Raw genomic sequence first — 20333 nt, 5'->3', positions numbered from 1 at the left:
TTTGTTTTGTTGTTTTTCTTTTTTGGAATCCTTTTTTGAATTTGATCGAAAAAGAAAAGTGAAAATCAAATTGCTTTTAAAAGCGGTCTGCCAGGTCACCACCAGCGACCGAATTGTTGGTCGACGAGGACATGGACGAAAAGCCACTCGTAGGATTCAACATGTCCTGAACAGCCACCTTAGGGACCTGCGGTACTGGAAGCTTCCGCTGTGTGCCATCTGGCCTCGACATAATGTCGGAGATGCTCGGGCCAGCGTGGCCCTGACCGGGGTTGTAGTACTGAGGACCCTCGGCCTGGGGCTCCATCGGTGCCAAGGCCGGCGTGTGGATCGACAGGTGACGTATCGACGGCAAGTGCAACTCACTCGAACCCAGCGGCCTCAAACGCGGCGAGTGGGCCGGAGTGGCCAGGGGAGTGTGGTCAGGGGTTGGGGAGAGAGAGTCGTGGGAGAAGGTAGGAGAAGAGGGTGCAGTCGAGTTAGGCGAGTTCGGCCTCGAACGCTTGATGCGATGCGAGGAGTCATCTTCCTCGTGCGAATGCGAGCGAGACATGCTCTGAGAGATGGCATACGCAGAGAGAGAAGGAAGACGACTACTGCTGTTGTGGTGCCGCGAACTGAGCAGAGGGTGGTGGCTGCGCGGAGGGTTTTGGAATCCAAAGTGATCATCGCGCTCGACTTGCGAGGCTGCAGTGGCCAGGAGGTTGATGTCCATACCCGATGATGCCCGCTCGCTGTTGCGAGGGAAGGGACCCAGATTCGAACGCATGTGGCCGGCGAAGTTGGCGTAAGAGTGAGGAGGAGAGACGTCGGGCGAACCGACCTGAGAGACGGGAGCAGAGCGGGTGATAGGCTTGCTAGGCGGGGGCATCATGGAACCAGCTGCATTGTTCACGACGGCATGAGGGTTGTCCTGAGCACCTGCAGCCGCTGCAGCTGCTGCGGCCAGATGCTGCGCCTTGTTGCTACGTCTCGAGTTGGGGTTGTTGTGGATTCTCGAGTGACGGGTCAGCTCATCGGAGCGACTGAAACGCTTTGTGCACCCCGGGAACTGGCAAGCATGTGGCTTCTCACCAGTATGCGTTCGAATATGACGGGTCTGGTGTTCCAAACGGTGGAACGCGCGGTCACAGAGGGGGCACTTGTAAGGTCGAGGGAGGTCCTGGCGCACCTCCTCGGTGGCCGGACGAGCACCCTTCATCAGAGGAGGCAGTAGGCTGACGGAAGAGGCCATGTTGGTCGAAGGAGGACCAGGAGTAGCTGGTGCTGACGTGGTCTGTTGACGAGAAGCGGCGAGAGGGTCTGAATCCGAGGATTGAGGATTCAGTAGATTGGAGAAATCGACTGAAGACGCCGGCGATGGCATCTGAAGCTGTGACGTGGGTGTGTTGAGGTTGAGGTGGAGGAAGAGGAGAGAAGAGGGAAAAGGCGGGTGTGGAAGTAGGGCAATTGGGGGGGATTTATAAAAGAAGGGTCGGTTCGGAAGGGGGAGAGAGTGGGTTGTGGGGGTGAAAAGCCGAGGCGCAAAGGAAGAGGAAGAAGAAAGATAGATGAATGGCCCAGCACAGGGGGAGTGCAGCAAAAAAAACCGGGAAGACGTGATCAACACCCGATATAAGGCCAAACTTTGTTTTTTTTTTTTTTTTTTTTTTTTTGCTTTGATTTTAATTTTTTGCGTTTCGGTTTTTTCAGTTTAGAGCGTGACGAGTTGCAGGTGATTTGACGACACTCTTTTCTCTGTGGTATGTAGTCCTGGTAGGAATACAAAATAGAGATTGACAGATTGACAGATAAGGGAGACCTGGGATAGTGGAGGAGGGATAGAAGGGACGCCAGGAGAGGTGCAGTGCAGAAAATCTGGAGATGACGATCTGGAGAAAAAGAGACAAAAATGGATGATTTGTTGATGAAGTCAGGAAGAGAATACTAAGAAAAAGAGTAGGAAAAGACCGAAGTAAAAATAAAAAGAGAGAGGAAGAAAAGATGGAGGAATGGAGAAGAAAAAAAGTAGATCGGAGGAGGGGAGCAGCAGGGCGGGATTGCGAAAGTCGCAGCAGGTACAATACGGGCGGATACAGTCACTCGGAATCGGAGAAGGAAAGGGTAAAATAAAATAAATAAAAATAAAAATAAAAAATAAATCGTACTTTGTGTGGGGATGTAAGAAAAAAATAAAATAAAAATTGAAAAAGAAAAAAAAGAACGTGTGCTCCGGTAAGGTAGATCGTCTGGTTGATTTGGAGATGTCTGGTTTAGTGGGGGTATTTATCTTTTTTTTTTTTTTTTTTTTTTTTTGTCCTCTTTTTCCTATTGAATATACCAAGAAATGATTACCCAAGACTAAGAGTCCAAGAGTCTACTTTACAAAGAAATATCAATATTACGCAGCATCTGATTATGTACAAGTATATCTCCATGTATACCCCGTACGGAGATACGTAAGAATACGGAGTACAGGCACATGGAAAAATTGAAAATTTGAAAAAGAATGTGGGGCAGACTAGAGTCGATAGGGATTCCGTAGACCGTAGACGGCACTGCAAAAGTGGCTGTGGACCCGTGCGTGGCGGTATAGTATCTTACATTACCGTATTACTTACACCCCATTATAGACGGTTATCGCGGGTGGAAGTAGTCAATATGATTCACTACTATCCATATTCGAAGTATATAATAGAGTTAATCGATAGCTAAAGAAGACAGCTGTCCATGATGAACGATGACGGGAGCAAATGCTTCAGGCAAGACGATGTATTATTCTTGTATCGTCGCAGGAGTCCAGACCAGTCAGTGATCGCCAGTGATTCAATCGGATGATGGACAGCGGGCAGGGAATATACAAATACCTCTACAAATAAAATGTCCCCAGCCCACACCGTGACGAGATCATATGTTCCATTCTTATCATCCTGGCATCATGGCCCTCAATCCGGGGAACTGAGGGCTGCCACGAAAATGTCCCGGGATGACGCCGGTAAGCCTCACCAGTAGTCTATACGAGTAAGTAACTAGTAGACAAGGCTTACTACTTGCCAACACAGCCCCTGGTCTCAAGTAGTTACACCCGTTGAACATCATCACACCACCCCCCAGAGTAGAGGGGAGGGGGAGGGGGAGGGGAGAGAGACTCGTACACGTGCCCTGCATATACGTTTCACCTTCAATCAAAGGAGAAGACGACACACAATCTTTCTTTTCCCCCTGGGGTACGGAAATGAACCTCCGCAACCATCATCCCATCCCCCATCCCTCCTTAGTATCCACATTCCAACATGTCAGAATAATTACTTTTCTCGGACAAACACATTGGCATTGTTCTGGAGTCATGTCGTGATTGATTTACGTACATATTTTACCTACGACTTACCCGGGAGTCTATTCCCCAGATGAGATCATGAATTTACTACAGAAAAAAAGTCACCGGATGGTTCGGAACCGACCTGGGGAAATCATCAGTCATCATTCTCATTCTCCGTTCTCCGTACCCGTTCTCCGGACGGAATTATCTGGGGTGGATTTCGCCGAGATTTTAGCGATCCGGTAAACTCTCGGTATTTCTAGTCATGTCTCTACGCCACCTGAACCTTGGTGCTATCGAAGGTGAGAAGCAAGGGTGACTCTACTGTACAAGAGATCAGGGGAACTGTGTACAGAGTACGAAGTAAAGCAACCATACGTAGGTAACGACACTGAAAACAATCACAAGATGAGAACATGCCATTGATAATAGATACAGTAGTAGTACACATTCCACCGATAGGCGTACGTAATCCAATCCCCGCAATACTCCAGGACTTTCCCCCCTGCGATCAGCAACCGGCGCATCAATTGACCCTGTTCGTCTGCCAAGGTCCTCATGATTTGCCGAATCAGGTGAATCTCTGCCTTCAAAGGGAAAAAGGGACGGACCAATGGCGATTGAGATTTCCAGATAAACCCGACAGCAGAAGCACAAGTAACATATTGCGTGCCGACTGCCGAGACTCACTTCTATGTACCCTGCTCACAAGCGAGGCGAGGCGAGACTTGTACATAATGCCATCACCAAGCAGGTACGCAGCTGATGAATCAATACCCGCGATTTGCCGAGGCCAAGTCGGTTCGGGGGTTCGTTTTGCCGCTGACAGTAGATGCTACGAGTAATGAGGTGTAAATAGAGGCTGTGAGTGTTTGCTCTGTTCGTCCAATAACAGGTACCCGGACAACTATTCTGTAACACTGCTCCGTGCATTGTACGGAGTGCTCTGCATTGTGCACTCTACCGGTACAGCACTCGCAAGTAGGGCATCGGCTCTCCTCCGATCCATATCTGGAGATCTTTCCCGTGGTGATCACCCTTCCGTAACCGATCCGGTAGGTATTGACTCTGCATCTCCATCAACTGGTTAGAGATATGGGCTTTCACCGCTATGCTAGTACAGCAGTACGTAGTGGCGCGTAGAAAGTGGGATACCACCAGATCACACGACAACTCTGGTGATAGACACTGAAAAAATTTTCACTCCCCCACTATGGAGCTGTGATCAGCATGATCGAGTTTTCCCATAATCAAGCTGGCTGGTGCCTGCATGGGGAAGAAGCGAGGGCGAGAAGAATGAACACATGACGACCGGGACGTGTCTCCGGTTCCGATCATTTGGGGTTGGTCGAATCTTTTTCTTTGCAAAGTCTTTCCGAAATCGCTGCTTTGCTTTGCTGCTCTTTACTATGTGTCATTCCGGTCTCGCATGGATATATACCACTACTGTGGTGTACGCGCATACAATTACTCGTAGCTGAATAGAATTTACAATTGCACCGATGACGAGATATTGAGTCATCATTATGCATTTAACTATCACAAGAGTAAAGTTGCACAACATCTTGATATCAAAAACCTTCCTTTTCCGTCTCTCCCCGCAATATCCCCGTACAGATTACAGATTGCCGCGCAAGCTATCCGGATTCATTATCTGAGGGATCCAAAGATAACCCATAGTTAACCGACTTATCTTGATAATCATTCAGCGATCCAGGCAGCATTCAGCATTCCTTATCTTACAGTACAGAGTTACCGATGGCGTACTACGTACTCCATACTTCTCCGTACATTGACAACCCCATGCGGGGAATCCGGGGTTGGTTGGTTGCCAAGCAGCAACAGTAGCACAAACGATATCATAATTCACACCACAATACGTCGCATCCTTATTTCCCGCAATCAATCTATTCACCACTAGTGCTACTAACGCTGGTCTACCTGAAACCGAATACTGTTGTCAGTGTAACTCTGCAGAGTACCCAGTTCACCACTAACGAATTCAGCTGTACGTAACACATTAGTTACCGTACAGAGGCTTACGGTACCGTAATGCCACGCACTGCCGCTGCCAAGACCGCCGAGAATAGATTCCCACAGCTTCTGGAACATTAGGCTCGGTGATGTCATTGGCGGCTTGCTGCCTGTCATGTCGCTTTGTGGAGATCGATCCAGACTGCGTCGTGTGATGCTGGGCTTCTCTATGATTAATATTGTCTTCAACATTTCGACTAATATAGCGAGAAGAGGATTGATTCTTGTCAAGGGAGACCACAGTATCCGAGAAACTTCACAGAGTCACAAGTGGTTCGACTACCAGCGTTTGCAGCAGGACTTTTGAGACTAATCAAACACTCTTACTAATTATACACGCACGATGTCTGTATCTATTAACTCATTAATCGCCGCCAAAATAGCCAGCGGCCCAGCCATACCAGAGATATCCTTCACAGGCCTAGAGAGTCTCGAAAACTTCGCTGACAAACAAGTATCGGCATTTCACGAATCCACCACAGAAAGCCAATACATCCTCATCCGAAAGATACCCAGACACATCTTTGAGGAGATTGACGAGACCGATCACGGCCTCTCTGGTACCCGAATGCACTATGACTACAAAACGGGTGATCTCATCGCCAAGCTGGTGCCCAGCTTGGAGCAACATGCGGTCCCTCTACATTTGGCCTATTCTCTCTACAGAAGGATAGACGCAATGGACACTGACAGAGATACACTTGAATATTTCCTTGTGGGGCGCGCCACGTTCAGAGGCTCAGATTTGGCAAAGCAAGGAGATTGGGGATTCAAACCTTTACCAGAACGTGAATTTTGCGACGACTGGCCAACGTTTGTCATGGAAGTTGGGTGTCCATGAGAGTCTTGAGAGACTTCGGCTTGATGCGGAATGGTGGCTCTTGAATTCGAAAGGTGCTGTCAAGATTGTTTTACTCATAGTATACCTTGGAAAGGAAAGATTTACAGTTGAGAAATGGAAAATGGATACAGCCCCCGCCGGAGAAAGCGCTGCTACTGATTTACCAGAAATGACTTTGTCAATTTCTATATCTCGGCGTGAATATAGCGACAAATATGTTGCATCTGACAATATTATTCGAGAATTCGAGGATCTCTTCTTGCGCAAACCGTTACCACTTGAAGGAGACGTTGTCCTGAGCAAACGGGACCTCGCAAAGTGGATTGCTTCTGTGATAGCTGGCCTGCAATAATACAGTAGCCGGGTGTCAATATATTAGAGATAGCTTTAGCTTATGATAATCACATAGAGACGGTATCTGTGGGGCAAACATACGGCGTAAAATACATACACCTGGGGAAGGACCACAGTACGGAGTACAAATCTTATTATCTAATTCCGAATGCCCCAATGCCCCTGAGCATCAGCATTGGTTAGGCTACACACTCCGTAATTAATGCGAATCGGGAGTTGGATTTTGGGGTATTTCCGGGCCACTCATTCCATCACGTGCTCCCATCTGGACTTCACATGCCGGAAAGCTACACGACTAGCACTTCCTACAGAGTTCCGTACCTGGCGAAAATCGGATGATAGTCCAGCTCTCCTACTCTATCTTTTTCTTCCGCTTTGTTGTTGCCGTTGTTGTGCCGGACCTTGGGGCGTAAGGAGAAATTTTCAGGTACTCCGTACTCTCCGCGGAGGATGTCCGGATGGCGTCATGTTAGACGAGCATGATTTGCAGCTAGTAATGTTCTTTGTACAGCGATACAGTGTTCTTCTGTACAGTGCTCTGTACAGAATAACGGGGCTCCTTGTAGGGGCGATTCAAGCAGACAAAGTGGCAAGTCTAATAAGACCATCTTGGGAGCAACAGACGACATTCAACAAGGGAGACTGAGAGAGACATCGGACGATCTCGGAAAAACACCGGAAATTCTCTTAGTGCGGGGCGAGAAACTGTTAACCTGGAGAAAAAAAACCCGTCCATCCCCAAGGAGGCACCTCGGTGAGTCTTCCCCTGACTAAGCACCCCAGATCACAGCAATCAGTGAATAATTCCCTCGGCATCGCCGGTCCGAGTCCGGTCGGCCTCCCAGGTCCTCTGGCCCGACTCGATCCCGACTGGGGCCGAATCCCGTGTGGTGGTCTGAGAACTGGCCATTACTTTACTGCTTTGGGAATCGTTGGTATCAGATTTCTTTAGCGACATGGACGATTGTACTCCGGACTTCCCTGCCCTCCACGGAGTTTGAATGGAGGAGTTTCCCCATCGATCCATCATCACGACAGCCCCGTTTCGTTCTCCTGGCCGTATTATGTATTCGGTACGGGGGCGTGGATGCGCTGTCTGGTGGCGGTGAAGAATTTTCTTCTTTCAGTACAATATTACGTACCCCATACACTTATAACATTCCATACGTGTTCTATCGTGGATGTGCCTGAATCGACTTTGGACAACTCACTGATCTACCAGCAATCACCGCTCTCCTGTAAATCTGATTCTTCTCCGGAATCTCTCCAGTGAAAGTCACATGTCTCAAGTCATGTGATATAACTATACTAATCACATGATCATGACTAAGACACGGACATCACCTGACTAGGGCTCTGAACCCGTCAGACACGTGATGTCGCGCCTCAGGATTCTGCCGCGTCTCGCCGCCCTCCGAAGCACCGGCTCAGAAAAGTTGCATTCAGAGATGACTTACCATAGCGCTAGCATCATAGTCGTTTACCTTGTTGTCATTTGATTCGATCATTGGAATAGTATTCTCTCAATTTATTGCATTTGTTCTTTTGCATTTATATTTCTCATTTTGGTCTTATTGGATCTACCCGCCATGGCACCCCCGCGACAGCAGCGGACGGCTACAGTAGTCGATGACTCGAGATCAGAAGCATCCAGCGGTCCCAGAGAACCCAAAATGACGACAGGAAAGGGTCGCAAGGGAGCAAATGGGACGAATTCATCATCAAGAGTGGACGGGAGAGCTTCAGCGGTTGTCAATGCTGCGAATGCGAATGTGACCAGTGCCCCCGCTCAACAACAATCACTGGAGGAATTGCCGAATGTAAGTACATCATTCTTCACTTTTGGACTATATGTGTTTGATATACTTTTCTCGGAATGCGCGGTTCCATTGCCAGTACTAACGCAGTCAGATCCCCTGGTCCGACATGCCCCTCGACATCCTCCACTCCTACCGCCACGCCTACAGCCTTCCCATCCCAAGCGCCTACTCCAAAACCTACTCGCACATCCTCCTCTCGCAAGGCATCGGCCTCCGATCACCAACCTCACTAGCCGTCCAACGCTCCCAGATCCTTGCGCAGCATCCGCACCCGCAACCGCACCGCCCGCAACCCGCCTCTTCCTCTTCTTCCTCGGCTATGACCAATGGCATCATCCACCGCAACCACAACCACAACCGCAACCATAACCACAGCTCCCGAAAGCATAACAGCGGTTCTCCGTATCATGAGAAAAATGCGCTTAATCGGATAATCGGTCAGAGTCGGGTGAGCAAGGAGCAGCTTGCGTTGGCGGTGCGCAAACATTTCAATAGTGCCGGGCTGGCGGAGCAGGAGACTATTGCGAGGTTTCTGTACAAGGTCCGTGAGGAGGGGAAGGGGAGGCAGTTTCGGTTGAGGTTTCAGCCTTAGCCGTTTTCTTTTCTCTCCCCTATCTCGTTTCTTTCTTTCTTTCTTTCTTTTCTTTTTCTTTTCTTTTTCTTTTTGGTTTATTGGGGCGGCGTTTTTTCGAGTTGGTATTAGTGTTGGTATAGTTCTTCCTGGGAACAGCCCCTCTTGCTGTTTATATTCATGATACCCATGATGTTTGTCTGTATTGATTTGCTTGCTTGTATATAGACCTTTTTTGGGTACTCATTTTTTGCTTATATTTGACATTTTGGACATTGGCTAAGCTAGTTGACCGAATTCATTTCATAAGTCTATATATCATACGTCATAACCTCCATAAAAAAAAGCAACTAGCCCTGATACTATATATTATCACTTCCACGCATTCAGCCCCGCCCAAGGATCACCTCCCTGTGCCTGTCCTTGACCCTGAGGCTGCGACTGCGACTGTGCCCTATGATGCGCACTGGATCCATACGGCCGACCCTGCGCATATCCTCCCGGCCCCGAGGGGAATGGGCCCGTCGACGGCGGATACGCAGTTCCACTGCCACTACCACCAGTCTGGGGCCGTGGCGGTGGCGGCGGAGGAACATAGCCCGGTGGTATGTACTGCCCTGGTGCCGGGGAAGGGTGGTAGGGCATAGGGGTTGAGGAGAAATATTGGTTAGGGGGCTGCGGTGGTGGGGATACCGTGTTTTTCGGGAAGGGGTAGGCCATTGGGTTGTAACCTTCTGAGAGTGGGGCGGCGGCGCCTTGTTGGTATGGTTGTTGGTGGGGCTGGGCTGGATGGTAGGAGGGCATGCTGGGGTTGTATTGAGCGTAGGGTGCTGGTGAGTGCGAGTTGGGGATGTTGGGTTGGGATTGAAGTTGAGGTGGTTGCTGAGCTGGGGCTATAGGGTAAGGTTTTGGTGAGGATACGCTAGGGTATGCGGGTGTTTGGCCCGGAGGAGGTGGTGATTTGGCATGTGCCGAGACAGCTGGTGAGGTCGAAGACGGTCTGGGATCGGTGGATAGGCGTTCCATGAGTTGTCGTAGTTTCTCGCGTTCTCGATCCTCCTGGTCTGCTGAACCGCTCGCCTTGTCGCGTTCGATGTGGCTCAGTAGTTGGGCTCCTTCGGACCTCCGGTTGTTGATGAAGGTTTCGACGTTCTTCTTTAGGCTTTCCACTGTGTCGCTCATTTCAGTGTAGAACGTCTGCGCTTGAAAGATTCCTGACAGGAGGCCGTTGAATGCATCGTACACCTTCTTATATCGACCCATCACGGCGTTGCGCTGACGTGTGATCGTCTCATATTTCGATTGTTCGGCTCTGACTCGTTTGTCTTGCAGCAAGTCGCCGTATATCTTGGTGAGTTCTTTCATCAAAGAAGCCTGCTTGTGGTTCGCTTGGAGAAGCCGGTTCTGATGCGGACGGAACTTCTCCAGTTCAGCCTCAAAGAGCTGGCCTTCCTGCCCTGCAATGGATTTCTTATTCAAGATCAGGACATTCGAGATATCGTCGTTGTGAACCTGTTCGTCAGTCAGTTACTGTTTTCCAAAGGCTTCGCTAAAGTAACTGAACGTACCTTGTCCTTCAAGTCCTTCAGCACCTGCGACCGCTCTCTCTTGACCAGGTTCAACTTTTTCAATATCGACTCAACCCGAGAAATCTGATCGGCCACTGAAAGGCCCCCCTCATCAATATCATCCAGCAAGTTGCCCTCCGCCGCAGGGCTGCCCATTCCATTCTTGCCCTTTCCATGTTTGGAGCCAGCCTTGAGCATCGCTCGCTGGAAAAGGACATCGGCCTCATCCGTTTCTCCGGCTGCTTTTATCTCGTCAAATTCTGCTTCGTACTGGTTGAGAGTGGACATGAGTTGCGAGTCGCTGGCGCTGGCCTCATTGACGGTATCGCGGTACGTTCGCACATCACCACGCAGGGTCGTGTTCAGCTTGGCACTTGGCTGCTGACTCCAATCGGCACCGTACTTGGAACGCATCTTCTCACACACGCTTTCTTCCAGGTCGAGCTGCTTGGAGCAATGATCCAGCTGTGTCAGCACGTCTGCCTTGCGTTCTTGTAACTCATCAAAGTCCTTGGTAAAGGGCTTGTGGCCCGCCAGCTCCTGACACCATTGCCGAAATTCATCGTCCACTGTCACTTCCTGATCCATTCCACCCTTGAGAATACTGAGGCTGCCAGGCAGTTTCAGGTAATCCAAACTGGCTGCCATTTCCCCATTAGCGGTTTCGACCTTTTCCGTTTCCGCGCGAATGAGCTTGGCCTTCTCCTCATCGTAAAGACTGGCCGTCTCTGTGACAGACATAGGGACCAGCTTCTGGAAAATATCTGGCCCGATGATTCGTTGAATATCTTGACCCTGATACAGCTCACTAACGGGGATGGCCTTCGCGGCTGGAAGCTTGGCAACGGTTGACAGACTGGCTTCATTCGGGACAGGTTGGTGGTAGATAAAGTCGTTGTCTTTGTTGAACGTAGAGAGGTTGGTCTGCACGATCGCGAGTTGGTGTTTAATGAGATCCAAGAGACTAGAGCCCGACTCGGTACTTAGGTTCGAATTTGCAGAGACGGACGACGGAAACGACTTGGCCCAGCTCAGGGCGACGTTTGAATGCTTCTCAGCCAGCTGGAGCCTACCAATAGCTATCCCGTGCTGGTTGGCTTGACTGTCTGCTAAAGCTTGGTAGTATGAAGCGACAGAGTTCATGTGCGCCGCCTTGGCCTGGATGACAAGCGACCACACCTTCTCAAAAACGCCCTTGGAGACATAATCTTGCATAGCTTCCGCCGCTTGGGTATAGAGGTACGCCGCTTGACTGGCCAGCTTCGCAAGGAGCCCGGGCTTCTTCCCATCGACCACCTGCTTCTCAAAGAAGACCTCCTGGGCCTGAGCAAGAGTAATGTTGATCAAAGTCTTGACAGTTTCGCGGTTCAAGTCGGTTGATGGTGCGTGTAGGAAGTTCTCGTTGATATAGGTGAACATGCCGGCAGATGCCTGGAACGAGTGGTAAGCGGTCTTCAAACCGATGTCTTCGGCGCGATTCTGGTCCGCGGCATGACACGAGAGGACGGCGGAGATGTTGAAGATAATGGAAGCCTTTTCGTAGGCCAAAGAGTATTGCGAGGTTGGCTTATGAGTAAAAGCATCATACCTATTGTCAAGCGCGCAACCTTGTTAGCAGGATTCCCGGAAGGGAGGGTTTTCCGGCCACACAGGAAACAACACTTCATCCATACCAGGTAAAAGAAATCTTGATGTGATTCTCGTCCACAGGAAACCTCAAGTCCAAGAGTTCCAGCTGCCCATAATACCGATATAGCAGATCGCGCCCTGTCGCACTATCCTTGCCAGCACCCCTCATGTCCTGGCGTAACCGGTTGAGCGTCGCGCATTCTTGTGAATATCGTTCGGGGTCTTCGCCGTAGCTCTGGCGAATGTAATCTTTCAGAGGTCGTATCCAGTCGATTTCGTTGGTCTGCTTGAGAGGACACGAGATCATCGGCGATTGAATCATCTTGATGGGCGTCAAGGAGCGGGAAGCGCTCCCATTCAAACGAGACGGAGAAAGCGGACAGAGTTGCTGGTAGGTAACTAGGATGCGAAAAGGGCGAATATGAGTATTCTCAGAGAATCTAGAGCTGGTTGACTGAGGGAGCCGGAGCTGTGGTGTTAGTGAGGAAAGTGCTGATGGTGAGGTCGGAGGTGGAAGTTGTGGGGTATGACGACCGCACGTGGGATGGAATATACTAACAGCGGGCACTATATGACCCGAACGTTTACTATGAAAGTCATAACAAATAAGAAGCAGAGATTTTTTTGTCTATATAGTACAGTACAATATGAGTACAGAGGACAACACCCCAAGATCAAAACACCCATGCTCGCCGACGCTATGATATCGTTTCGTAAATACATCCCGAGAATGTCCCAAAATACACATAAGTAGAAAGTCACGATTAGATGGTAGAGCGTTTCTCAACTCGAACCCGAGGACTTCTTGTCGTCTTTGTCTTTCTGGTCACTCTTGTCGCCGGATTGGCCCTCGTCTTTCTTGCTCTGCTCACCCTCAGATTTGTTCTGGTTCATGAGCTTTTGCCAGGCAGATTTGAGGAATCCTTCGTTTTGTTGAGAGTTGCCGCCTGATGTGCCGTCGGGACTGGGTGGGTTGCTATTGATATTGTCAGTGTCCCCTTCCCTCCTTGTACATGAGACTACAGGAATGTCACAACTTACTCTTTCCCGAGGTCCATAACCCTCTTTGCCGACTTATCACCCATCTCGTCCGCCAGAACCTCCAGGATAGTTCGCTGGTTGCTCGTGAGGTACTTCGGCATGGCGACCTTGAATTCCACCCTCAGATCACCCTTCAGGCCCCGCCGGGGGCTGCCGAGTTTCTGCATACCCATTCCAGAAAGAGTGATGCGCTCGCCGGTGCCGGTACCGGTGGCAACCCGGACCTTGACATCGCCGTCCAACGTTGGGATATTCACTTCGCCACCCAAGAGAGCGGTGGTGAGGGGGACCGATGCGGTATATAGGATATCGGATCCGGAACGACTGAATCGTTGGTCAGGCGAAACTCGAATCGATACGTATAGGTCACCCTTCTGGGTACGAGAGCCCGGCGCGGCATTGGTTCCAGTAGGAGGAGCGTCACCTTCCCCGCTCACTCTCATCCGCATGCCGTCCTCCACGCCAGCGGGAACATCGATTTGCACTGTCTTGCGATCCCGTACGACTCCATTACCGTGACACGAACCGCACTGAGAGCCAGGAGGAACAGTAAGGCCTGCTCCACCGCAAGCGTCACAGGTGGCAGCCAGCTGGAAGCCACCCTGCATGAAGTGTACCCGGGTTCCGGACCCGTTACATTGGCGACATTGGGTGCGCTTGGCACCTTGCTTCAGTCCATCACCATTGCAAGTACCACAATCTGTCAAGGGAGTGATAGCAATGTCTCTGGATGTGCCCTTCGCAGCCTCCATGAAGGAAATACTGGTCTGCACCTCGATGTCTTCACCAACCAATACTTCCTGGAAGGGACCTCGTCTACCCCGTCCAGAACGGCGTGCGCCACCCGTAAAAGCACCAAAAAGATCCTCGAAATTGATATCCCCTGAAAAACCACCGCCAAAACCACCACCGAAGGGACCGCCAAAACCACCTCCGAAGCCACCGAAACCTCCCGCACCGGAAAACGGGTTCCCACCCGCGGCACTCGGATCGAAACCGCCGTTTTGATCGAACGCAGAAGCACCAAACTTGTCGTAGTTTTCTCTCTTCTTGGGGTCGGAAAGCATTTCATAAGCCGTCTGAGCCTCTGCAAACTTGTCCTTGGCGCCGGCTTCCTTGTTCGTATCGGGATGGTATTTCTTCGCCAATCCATAGTAGGCTTTTTTGATGTCACCTGCGGAAGCACCCTTGTCGACACCTAGGGTCTTGTACGGATCCGAAATTGCCTTGAGGGGAGTAGTCGAATGGAATGTCTATGAGCAAGAAAAAAAATCGGTTAGCCGACGGTTATATACATAATTCATCACCACCAACGTACCCTTGACGAAGTAGGCGCCGGATTGTGTCTCTTCTGGTTCGGATTGGACTCTCGTAGGCGACCAGTAGCAAAAGCCGTGGGGGCATGATAGCCCCGGACCTGGGAAGACGAGCGGACATAGTTGGTCGCAGGACTCTGGCTCGAACATTGTCGCGATGTCCGCAAAAGACGAGCGGGGATAGCCGCAGCCTTGGGCATTGCGGAGGGAGCCGGATTCATGATGGGAAAGCGATGAGCGCCAACAATCGAAGCAAATCGACAATGCTGAATGAACGGACGAAATGAAAACCTGGAGTACCGGACGACTGACAAACTCCGGATCACTAATCCAGCGTTGAGGCCGACAGAAGCTTCGAGTCGAAAAAGTTTCCCACTCGGGACCCGGAGAAACAGAAACACCGACGATGATGAAAGCCTTCGATGCTTCGGTAATCGACCTTGGGATCTCTTCACACGACAAGTTGCCGCATTGTTGCTTTGCATTGATTGCTCTCTTGCTTTTGCTGCTGGCTTTATTGATAGAAGAGTCTATCTTGTTTCCTTATTTTTACTGCCCCTACCCATTACCCCCCGTTCTCGTTCCCCGTCGCCTTCCCCTCATACATATAGCATGCTCCGCGGCCAGACACTCCCCTGGAGAGCCGCGCTCCAACAAACATCGCGTCCCCTTGCTGCTAGACCTCTGCTTGCATCTTCGAGATGTCATGCCAGTCTCCGTTCAGTTATAATCGCTTCGCGAGTTTCCCGCTCTCTTCCATCCTCTCCCCGCACCTTCTCGTCGAGCTCCATCCGGCGGCGGGAAAAGCCTCCGCCGGGTGATGACAAGACTGACCCAGAATCCAAAGAGCAAAATGATAACAACGAAGAGAAAGACGTGGAACAAGTTCCTGAATCTCGACGCAAAACGACAGATCGCTCGTCAGGGAAGCGTGGCTCGTCACCTGAACCGGGAGCTCCGACATCGGGATCCGCGCGGCGGAAAGATAAGTCCACCGCAAACAAGGAGAGCCAGGCTGTCGACGAAAATGCGAAGAAGGATAATAATGCTGTGGAAGGAAAAGGGGATTCGACGGATACCCCATCTCCAATTCCCGTCAATGGCAACGGTTCATCGGACTCGAGACCTAGCGGCGCGAGCAATGGCGGCAACGAGGATGGCGGCAATGGCAAGAAAGGAAAGAAGGGATCTAATGATAAGGCCTTGCAAAAGCCAGCAGTCCCTGAAGTATATCCCCAGGTTATGGCAATCCCTATCGCCAAGCGCCCACTGTTCCCGGGCTTCTACAAGGCCATTACCATCAAGGACCCGAACGTGGCAGTCGCCATTCAGGATATGATGAAACGAGGACAGCCTTACGTTGGCGCTTTTCTGTTCAAGGACGAAAACGCCGACGGCGACGTGATTGAGAAACTCGATGACGTTTATGATACTGGTGTGTTTGCTCAGATCACTGCTGCGTACCCGCTTCGGGGTGAAGCCAACGGCGTGACCGCTGTACTTTATCCCCATCGTCGCATTAAGATCTCGTCACTGCTGCCACCCTCTGATCAGACGAAAGCTTCTACTTCGGAGGACAAGGCCACAGAGAAGCGAGGCGATGTGGTCGCTAGCTTTGAAGAAGGTACCCTCGAATCGACGCCCAAGGATCACTACGAGCCAACATCCTTCCTACGGAAATACCCAGTCAGCCTGGTCAATGTGGAGAACATGGTGGAGGAGCCCTTTGACAAGAAGAGTGCCATCATCCGTGCCGTTACGAGCGAAATCGTCAACGTCTGCAAGGAGATTGCTAGCCTCAACCCCCTGTTCCGAGACCAAATCTCTGCCTTCTACACCGACCAATTCCCCGGAAACCTCAGCGATGAGCCAGCTAAACTGGCCGACTTTGCCGCTGCGGTCTCCGCCGGAGAGTTACACGAGATGCAAGAAGTTCTCGAAATTATGAACATCGAAGAGCGACTGCCTAAGGCGCTCGTGGTTCTGAAGAAGGAATTGATGAACGCTCAGCTTCAATCCAAGATTTCGAAGGATGTGGAGGCCAAGATCCAAAAGCGGCAGCGCGAATACTGGTTGATGGAGCAGATGAAGGGTATCAAGAGAGAGTTGGGCATCGAGTCTGATGGCAAAGACAAGCTGGTCGAGAAATTCAAGGAGAAGGCGGAGAAGCTTGCAATGCCCGAGGCAGTCAAGAAGGTGTTCGACGAGGAGATCAACAAGCTGGCGCACCTGGAGCCGGCCGCGTCCGAGTTCAACGTTACCCGCAATTACTTGGACTGGCTGACCCAGATCCCATGGGGTCAGAAGAGTGTGGAGAACTTCGGAATCAAGAATGCGACCACTGTTCTGGATGAAGATCACTACGGCTTGAAGGATGTCAAAGACCGGATTCTCGAGTTTATCGCGGTTGGCAAGCTTCGTGGTACCGTCGAAGGCAAGATCCTTTGTCTTGTCGGACCTCCGGGTGTCGGAAAGACCAGTATCGGAAAGTCGATCGCTCGCGCGCTCAACCGACAATACTACCGATTCTCCGTTGGAGGCTTGACGGATGTTGCTGAGATCAAGGGACACCGGAGGACATACGTCGGTGCGCTTCCCGGTCGCATCATCCAAGCACTCAAGAAGTGCCAGACCGAGAACCCACTCGTCCTGATTGATGAAGTGGACAAGATCGGTCGCGGTCACCAAGGTGACCCATCGTCCGCACTTCTGGAGCTCCTCGACCCCGAGCAAAACAACTCATTCCTGGACCACTACATGGATGTTCCGGTGGACCTGTCCAAGGTTCTCTTTGTCTGCACGGCCAACATCACTGACACCATTCCCCGACCGCTGCTCGATCGGATGGAAATCATTGAGCTCTCGGGGTACGTTGCGGATGAGAAGATGGCCATTGCAGACCGGTACCTGGCTCCCGCCGCGAAAGAACTGACTGGTCTGAAAGATGTCGATGTTGCCTTGAAGCAGGATGCGATTGAAGAGCTTATCAAGTCGTACTGCCGTGAGAGTGGTGTGCGAAACTTGAAGAAGCAGATCGAGAAGGTGTACCGCAAGGCTGCATTCAAGATCGTCCAGGATCTTGGCGAGGATGTACTTGGGGAAGAGAAGGCTATCACCAATGAAGGCAGGGCTGCACAAGAGGAAACGAAGAAGGAACATCAGGATCACCCGACAACAAATGACCCTGCAGAGCCACCCCTTGAACCGGAGAAGGCGACGACGGAGCACCCACGCCTCGCATTGAAGGTTCCTGACAGCGTGCACCTCAATATCGGTAAGGATAGCCTTAAGGATTACGTTGGGCCTCCAGTCTACACGACGGATCGTCTGTATGACACCTTCCCACCTGGCGTGACAATGGGTCTTGCATGGACCAGCATGGGCGGCGCTGCGCTGTATGTGGAATCTATCCTGGAGAATGCTTTGACTCCCAAGTCACGACCGGGTGTCGAAATCACGGGTAACCTCCAAAACGTCATGAAGGAGTCGAGTCAGATCGCATACTCGTTTGCCAAGTCAGTCATGGCCAAGAGATTCCCGGAAAACAGGTTCTTTGAGAAGGCCAAGCTGCATATGCATTGTCCTGAGGGAGCTGTGCCGAAGGATGGTATGTTATTGATCCTTGCCCGACCTACCCGTGACGAAGAAAACTAACATTGCGTCATAGGTCCTTCGGCTGGTATTACGATGGCCAGCGCACTTTTGTCGCTGGCATTGAACCACCCTCTTGAGCCGACCATTGCTATGACCGGAGAATTGACGGTCACGGGTAAAGTGCTGCGTATCGGGGGTCTGCGCGAGAAGACCGTGGCGGCCCGCCGTGCTGGCGCCACGAACATCATTTTCCCTGCAGACAACATGTCTGACTGGCTGGAGCTTCCTGAGGTGAGTTCATCGTGCTTTTTACCATCGTCTGTTCGCAGCAATGTGGATCGAGTGCAAGGATGCCGAGTGTAATAGGATCTGCTGGCTAACCTTTTTCCGATTACAGAACATCAAGGACGGCATTGAAGGTCACGCTGTGAGCTGGTATTCGGACGTGTTCAACATTCTCTTTGCCAAGTTGGACAAGGAAGCGGCCCGCCATGTGTGGCAGAAGCAGCTTACCGATACGTTGTCCAAGAAGTCGTCCAAGGCTGACGAAGATGAACTGGATTAATTGAACTGGTCACGTTGAAGGGTCCAGGGTCCAGTCTTTGACTCATGGGTTCTATTTTCCTCCTTTTGCCCCCATTTCTCTTTTTTTTTTTTTTTTTTTTCTTTTCTATGTGTTGGTATATACTCCACTCTGTTTTGTTGCCATGATCTTGTGATTTCGTGTATCTTATTCTTTTTTCTGGGGGGGGCCACCACTGTGTATCCTTAGTTGTACATGGCGTTTTCATCATGGAAATGCATGGATCGGAGTTTTTTTTTTTTTTGTTTTGTTTTCTTTTTCTTGATTATTGATTATTCCTCCTTTGTTGTCGCTGCTTCGCAGACGATGAGGATGATATAGAATTCTGGTCATCTCATTCTCTACCAGCGTCGGATATTCTGCACATGTCCAGTGAGCTGTTATGACTTGAGGAAAATTCTGAAGAACCACTCCACTCTCGAAAAAAGAAATCAACACAAGAAAAAGCAAAAAGAGAAAACAACAATGCATTGGAGACGCCCTGAGCTGGCCATCGTCACCGTCATTATCGATGGCGATAACCGAAGGACCGAGGAAGACCACGGGGAAAAGGTGCCACCGCATCGGAAAGGCATTGGCTGATCTAGAAAAAAGAGGTGTGTATGAGAGCAGATTTTTTTTTTGTATGTATTGGCTATGTATGTGTACAAGAGTTCGGTTGTATGTAAGTGTATGTGTGGGCATCGGCGATTGATTGAATTTTGGAGCCCCGTCATGATTTCATCCAACTGTCAAAACTCCACGATGCAAATGCAGCCAGAATCAGAAGATGAAGAAAACCTTGACTTCCTCCACCAACGAAAAGCCACACGAGAGATTTTTCGTGTCCCCATGTTGCCTGTCAGCCAGTCGAAGCGTTGAAACCGAATGCAGCCGAATGCCCACCGTTTTATGATATGCCCACCGAATCGAATCTGTGCGCCAGCGGATCGTGATTGGACGCATCGCCGGAGCATCACTTTGAAACGAACCCTTGGAGGGGTATTGTTACCTTGTTTACCATTCTTTCCTATTCCTTACAATTGCATGTTTGGGTTGTCGGGCGGTTAGAGCGTTACTCGGGATATTTGAAATTGCATCGGGTTGAACCAACGCATGAAATACCATCGGTTGGGATTGGGATGGTTTATTTCGTGATATGTATTTTATTTCCATTGTTGTCGGGGTAATGGGCAATTTCATAATACATATGACAGTTATCTGTTTCCAGGCTTCGAGAAGGTCCTTGGACTGTGCAGCTGCAGGAAGTCTACAGTAGTGGATGGAGACGGTGATTCATATAGCAGATACGATATAGCAGACCCAAGAGCATGGTAGATTGATATAACCAACTTGGCTGTGATGTAATCATGTATGTCTGGGATGTTAATCAACAGAGGTATTCATGAGATATCCTGAATACAGGGAGCGTAGATGGTCAGTAGCGATATGACATCGTCGCATCGGAGTGACATTGAGTCATAGGTGGATTATATGGAGACCCAGGTATTCCCGATGCATGGCGATATCCAGAGTACTGCCCACTGGACCCTCCTACGTACTCCGTATACCCAAGTACCAGTACACGGTCACCGCACAGATAAAGATCTTGCCTGTCAAAAAACTCCAGGTCCCCGAAGAGAGCCAGGTCGAACATAGTTATAGAGGATGTACATCAGGCATGGCTGTGTCAGGCCGCCGTGCA

At 50.4% G+C, this 20333-nt stretch overlaps 6 protein-coding genes across 6 annotated transcripts; 4 read left to right on the top strand and 2 right to left on the bottom strand.

The window, feature by feature from the left end:
- Positions 1–8: 8 nt before the first annotated feature.
- ASPGLDRAFT_174729 (C2H2-type zinc finger protein) lies at positions 9–1655 on the bottom strand. Its single transcript, XM_022542829.1, has one exon. It carries the CDS (start codon positions 1364–1366, stop codon positions 77–79), a length of 1290 nt encoding a protein of 429 aa, XP_022399011.1. The 5' UTR covers positions 1367–1655; the 3' UTR covers positions 9–76.
- A 4020-nt stretch (positions 1656–5675) lies between these two features.
- ASPGLDRAFT_27172 (uncharacterized protein) lies at positions 5676–6173 on the top strand (the record flags this gene model as incomplete). The annotated part of the gene is made up of 1 exon (XM_022543638.1): positions 5676–6173. The coding sequence occupies one exon, from the start codon at positions 5676–5678 to the stop codon at positions 6171–6173; it is 498 nt and encodes a 165-aa protein (XP_022399010.1).
- A 278-nt stretch (positions 6174–6451) lies between these two features.
- Positions 6452–7247, top strand: ASPGLDRAFT_523784 (uncharacterized protein). The gene has a single exon (XM_022547745.1). It carries the CDS (start codon positions 6730–6732, stop codon positions 7171–7173), a length of 444 nt encoding a protein of 147 aa, XP_022399009.1. The 5' UTR covers positions 6452–6729; the 3' UTR covers positions 7174–7247.
- An 869-nt stretch (positions 7248–8116) lies between these two features.
- ASPGLDRAFT_37061 (histone deacetylase complex subunit SAP30 Sin3-binding domain-containing protein) lies at positions 8117–8939 on the top strand (the record flags this gene model as incomplete). The annotated part of the gene is made up of 2 exons (XM_022544774.1): positions 8117–8347; positions 8439–8939. 2 exons carry the CDS (start codon positions 8117–8119, stop codon positions 8937–8939), a joined length of 732 nt encoding a protein of 243 aa, XP_022399008.1.
- Positions 8940–9290: 351 nt separating this feature from the next.
- On the bottom strand, positions 9291–14693 carry ASPGLDRAFT_67793 (uncharacterized protein; the record flags this gene model as incomplete). Its single annotated transcript, XM_022549191.1, has 7 exons — positions 9291–10430; positions 10487–12074; positions 12160–12437; positions 12698–12702; positions 12910–13091; positions 13157–14409; positions 14475–14693. The coding sequence occupies 7 exons, from the start codon at positions 14691–14693 to the stop codon at positions 9291–9293; spliced, it is 4665 nt and encodes a 1554-aa protein (XP_022399007.1).
- A 391-nt stretch (positions 14694–15084) lies between these two features.
- ASPGLDRAFT_130545 (uncharacterized protein) lies at positions 15085–18631 on the top strand (the record flags this gene model as incomplete). Its single annotated transcript, XM_022540972.1, has 3 exons — positions 15085–18079; positions 18140–18357; positions 18464–18631. The coding sequence occupies 3 exons, from the start codon at positions 15085–15087 to the stop codon at positions 18629–18631; spliced, it is 3381 nt and encodes a 1126-aa protein (XP_022399006.1).
- Positions 18632–20333: the final 1702 nt, after the last annotated feature.

The sequence above is a fragment of the Aspergillus glaucus genome (assembly GCF_001890805.1).
Source record: "Aspergillus glaucus CBS 516.65 unplaced genomic scaffold ASPGLscaffold_15, whole genome shotgun sequence".
Lineage (NCBI taxonomy): Eukaryota > Fungi > Ascomycota > Eurotiomycetes > Eurotiales > Aspergillaceae > Aspergillus > Aspergillus glaucus.
Note: the sequence above shows the minus strand (reverse complement) of the source record. Positions and strands in the feature narration are given on the sequence as shown.

Bases quoted from the DNA above. Each gene is read 5' to 3' on its own strand.
- ASPGLDRAFT_174729 (XM_022542829.1), bottom strand. From the start codon at position 1,366: ATGCCATCGCCGGCGTCTTCAGTCGATTTCTCCAATCTACTGAATCCT.
- ASPGLDRAFT_523784 (XM_022547745.1), top strand. From the start codon at position 6,730: ATGCGAATCGGGAGTTGGATTTTGGGGTATTTCCGGGCCACTCATTCC.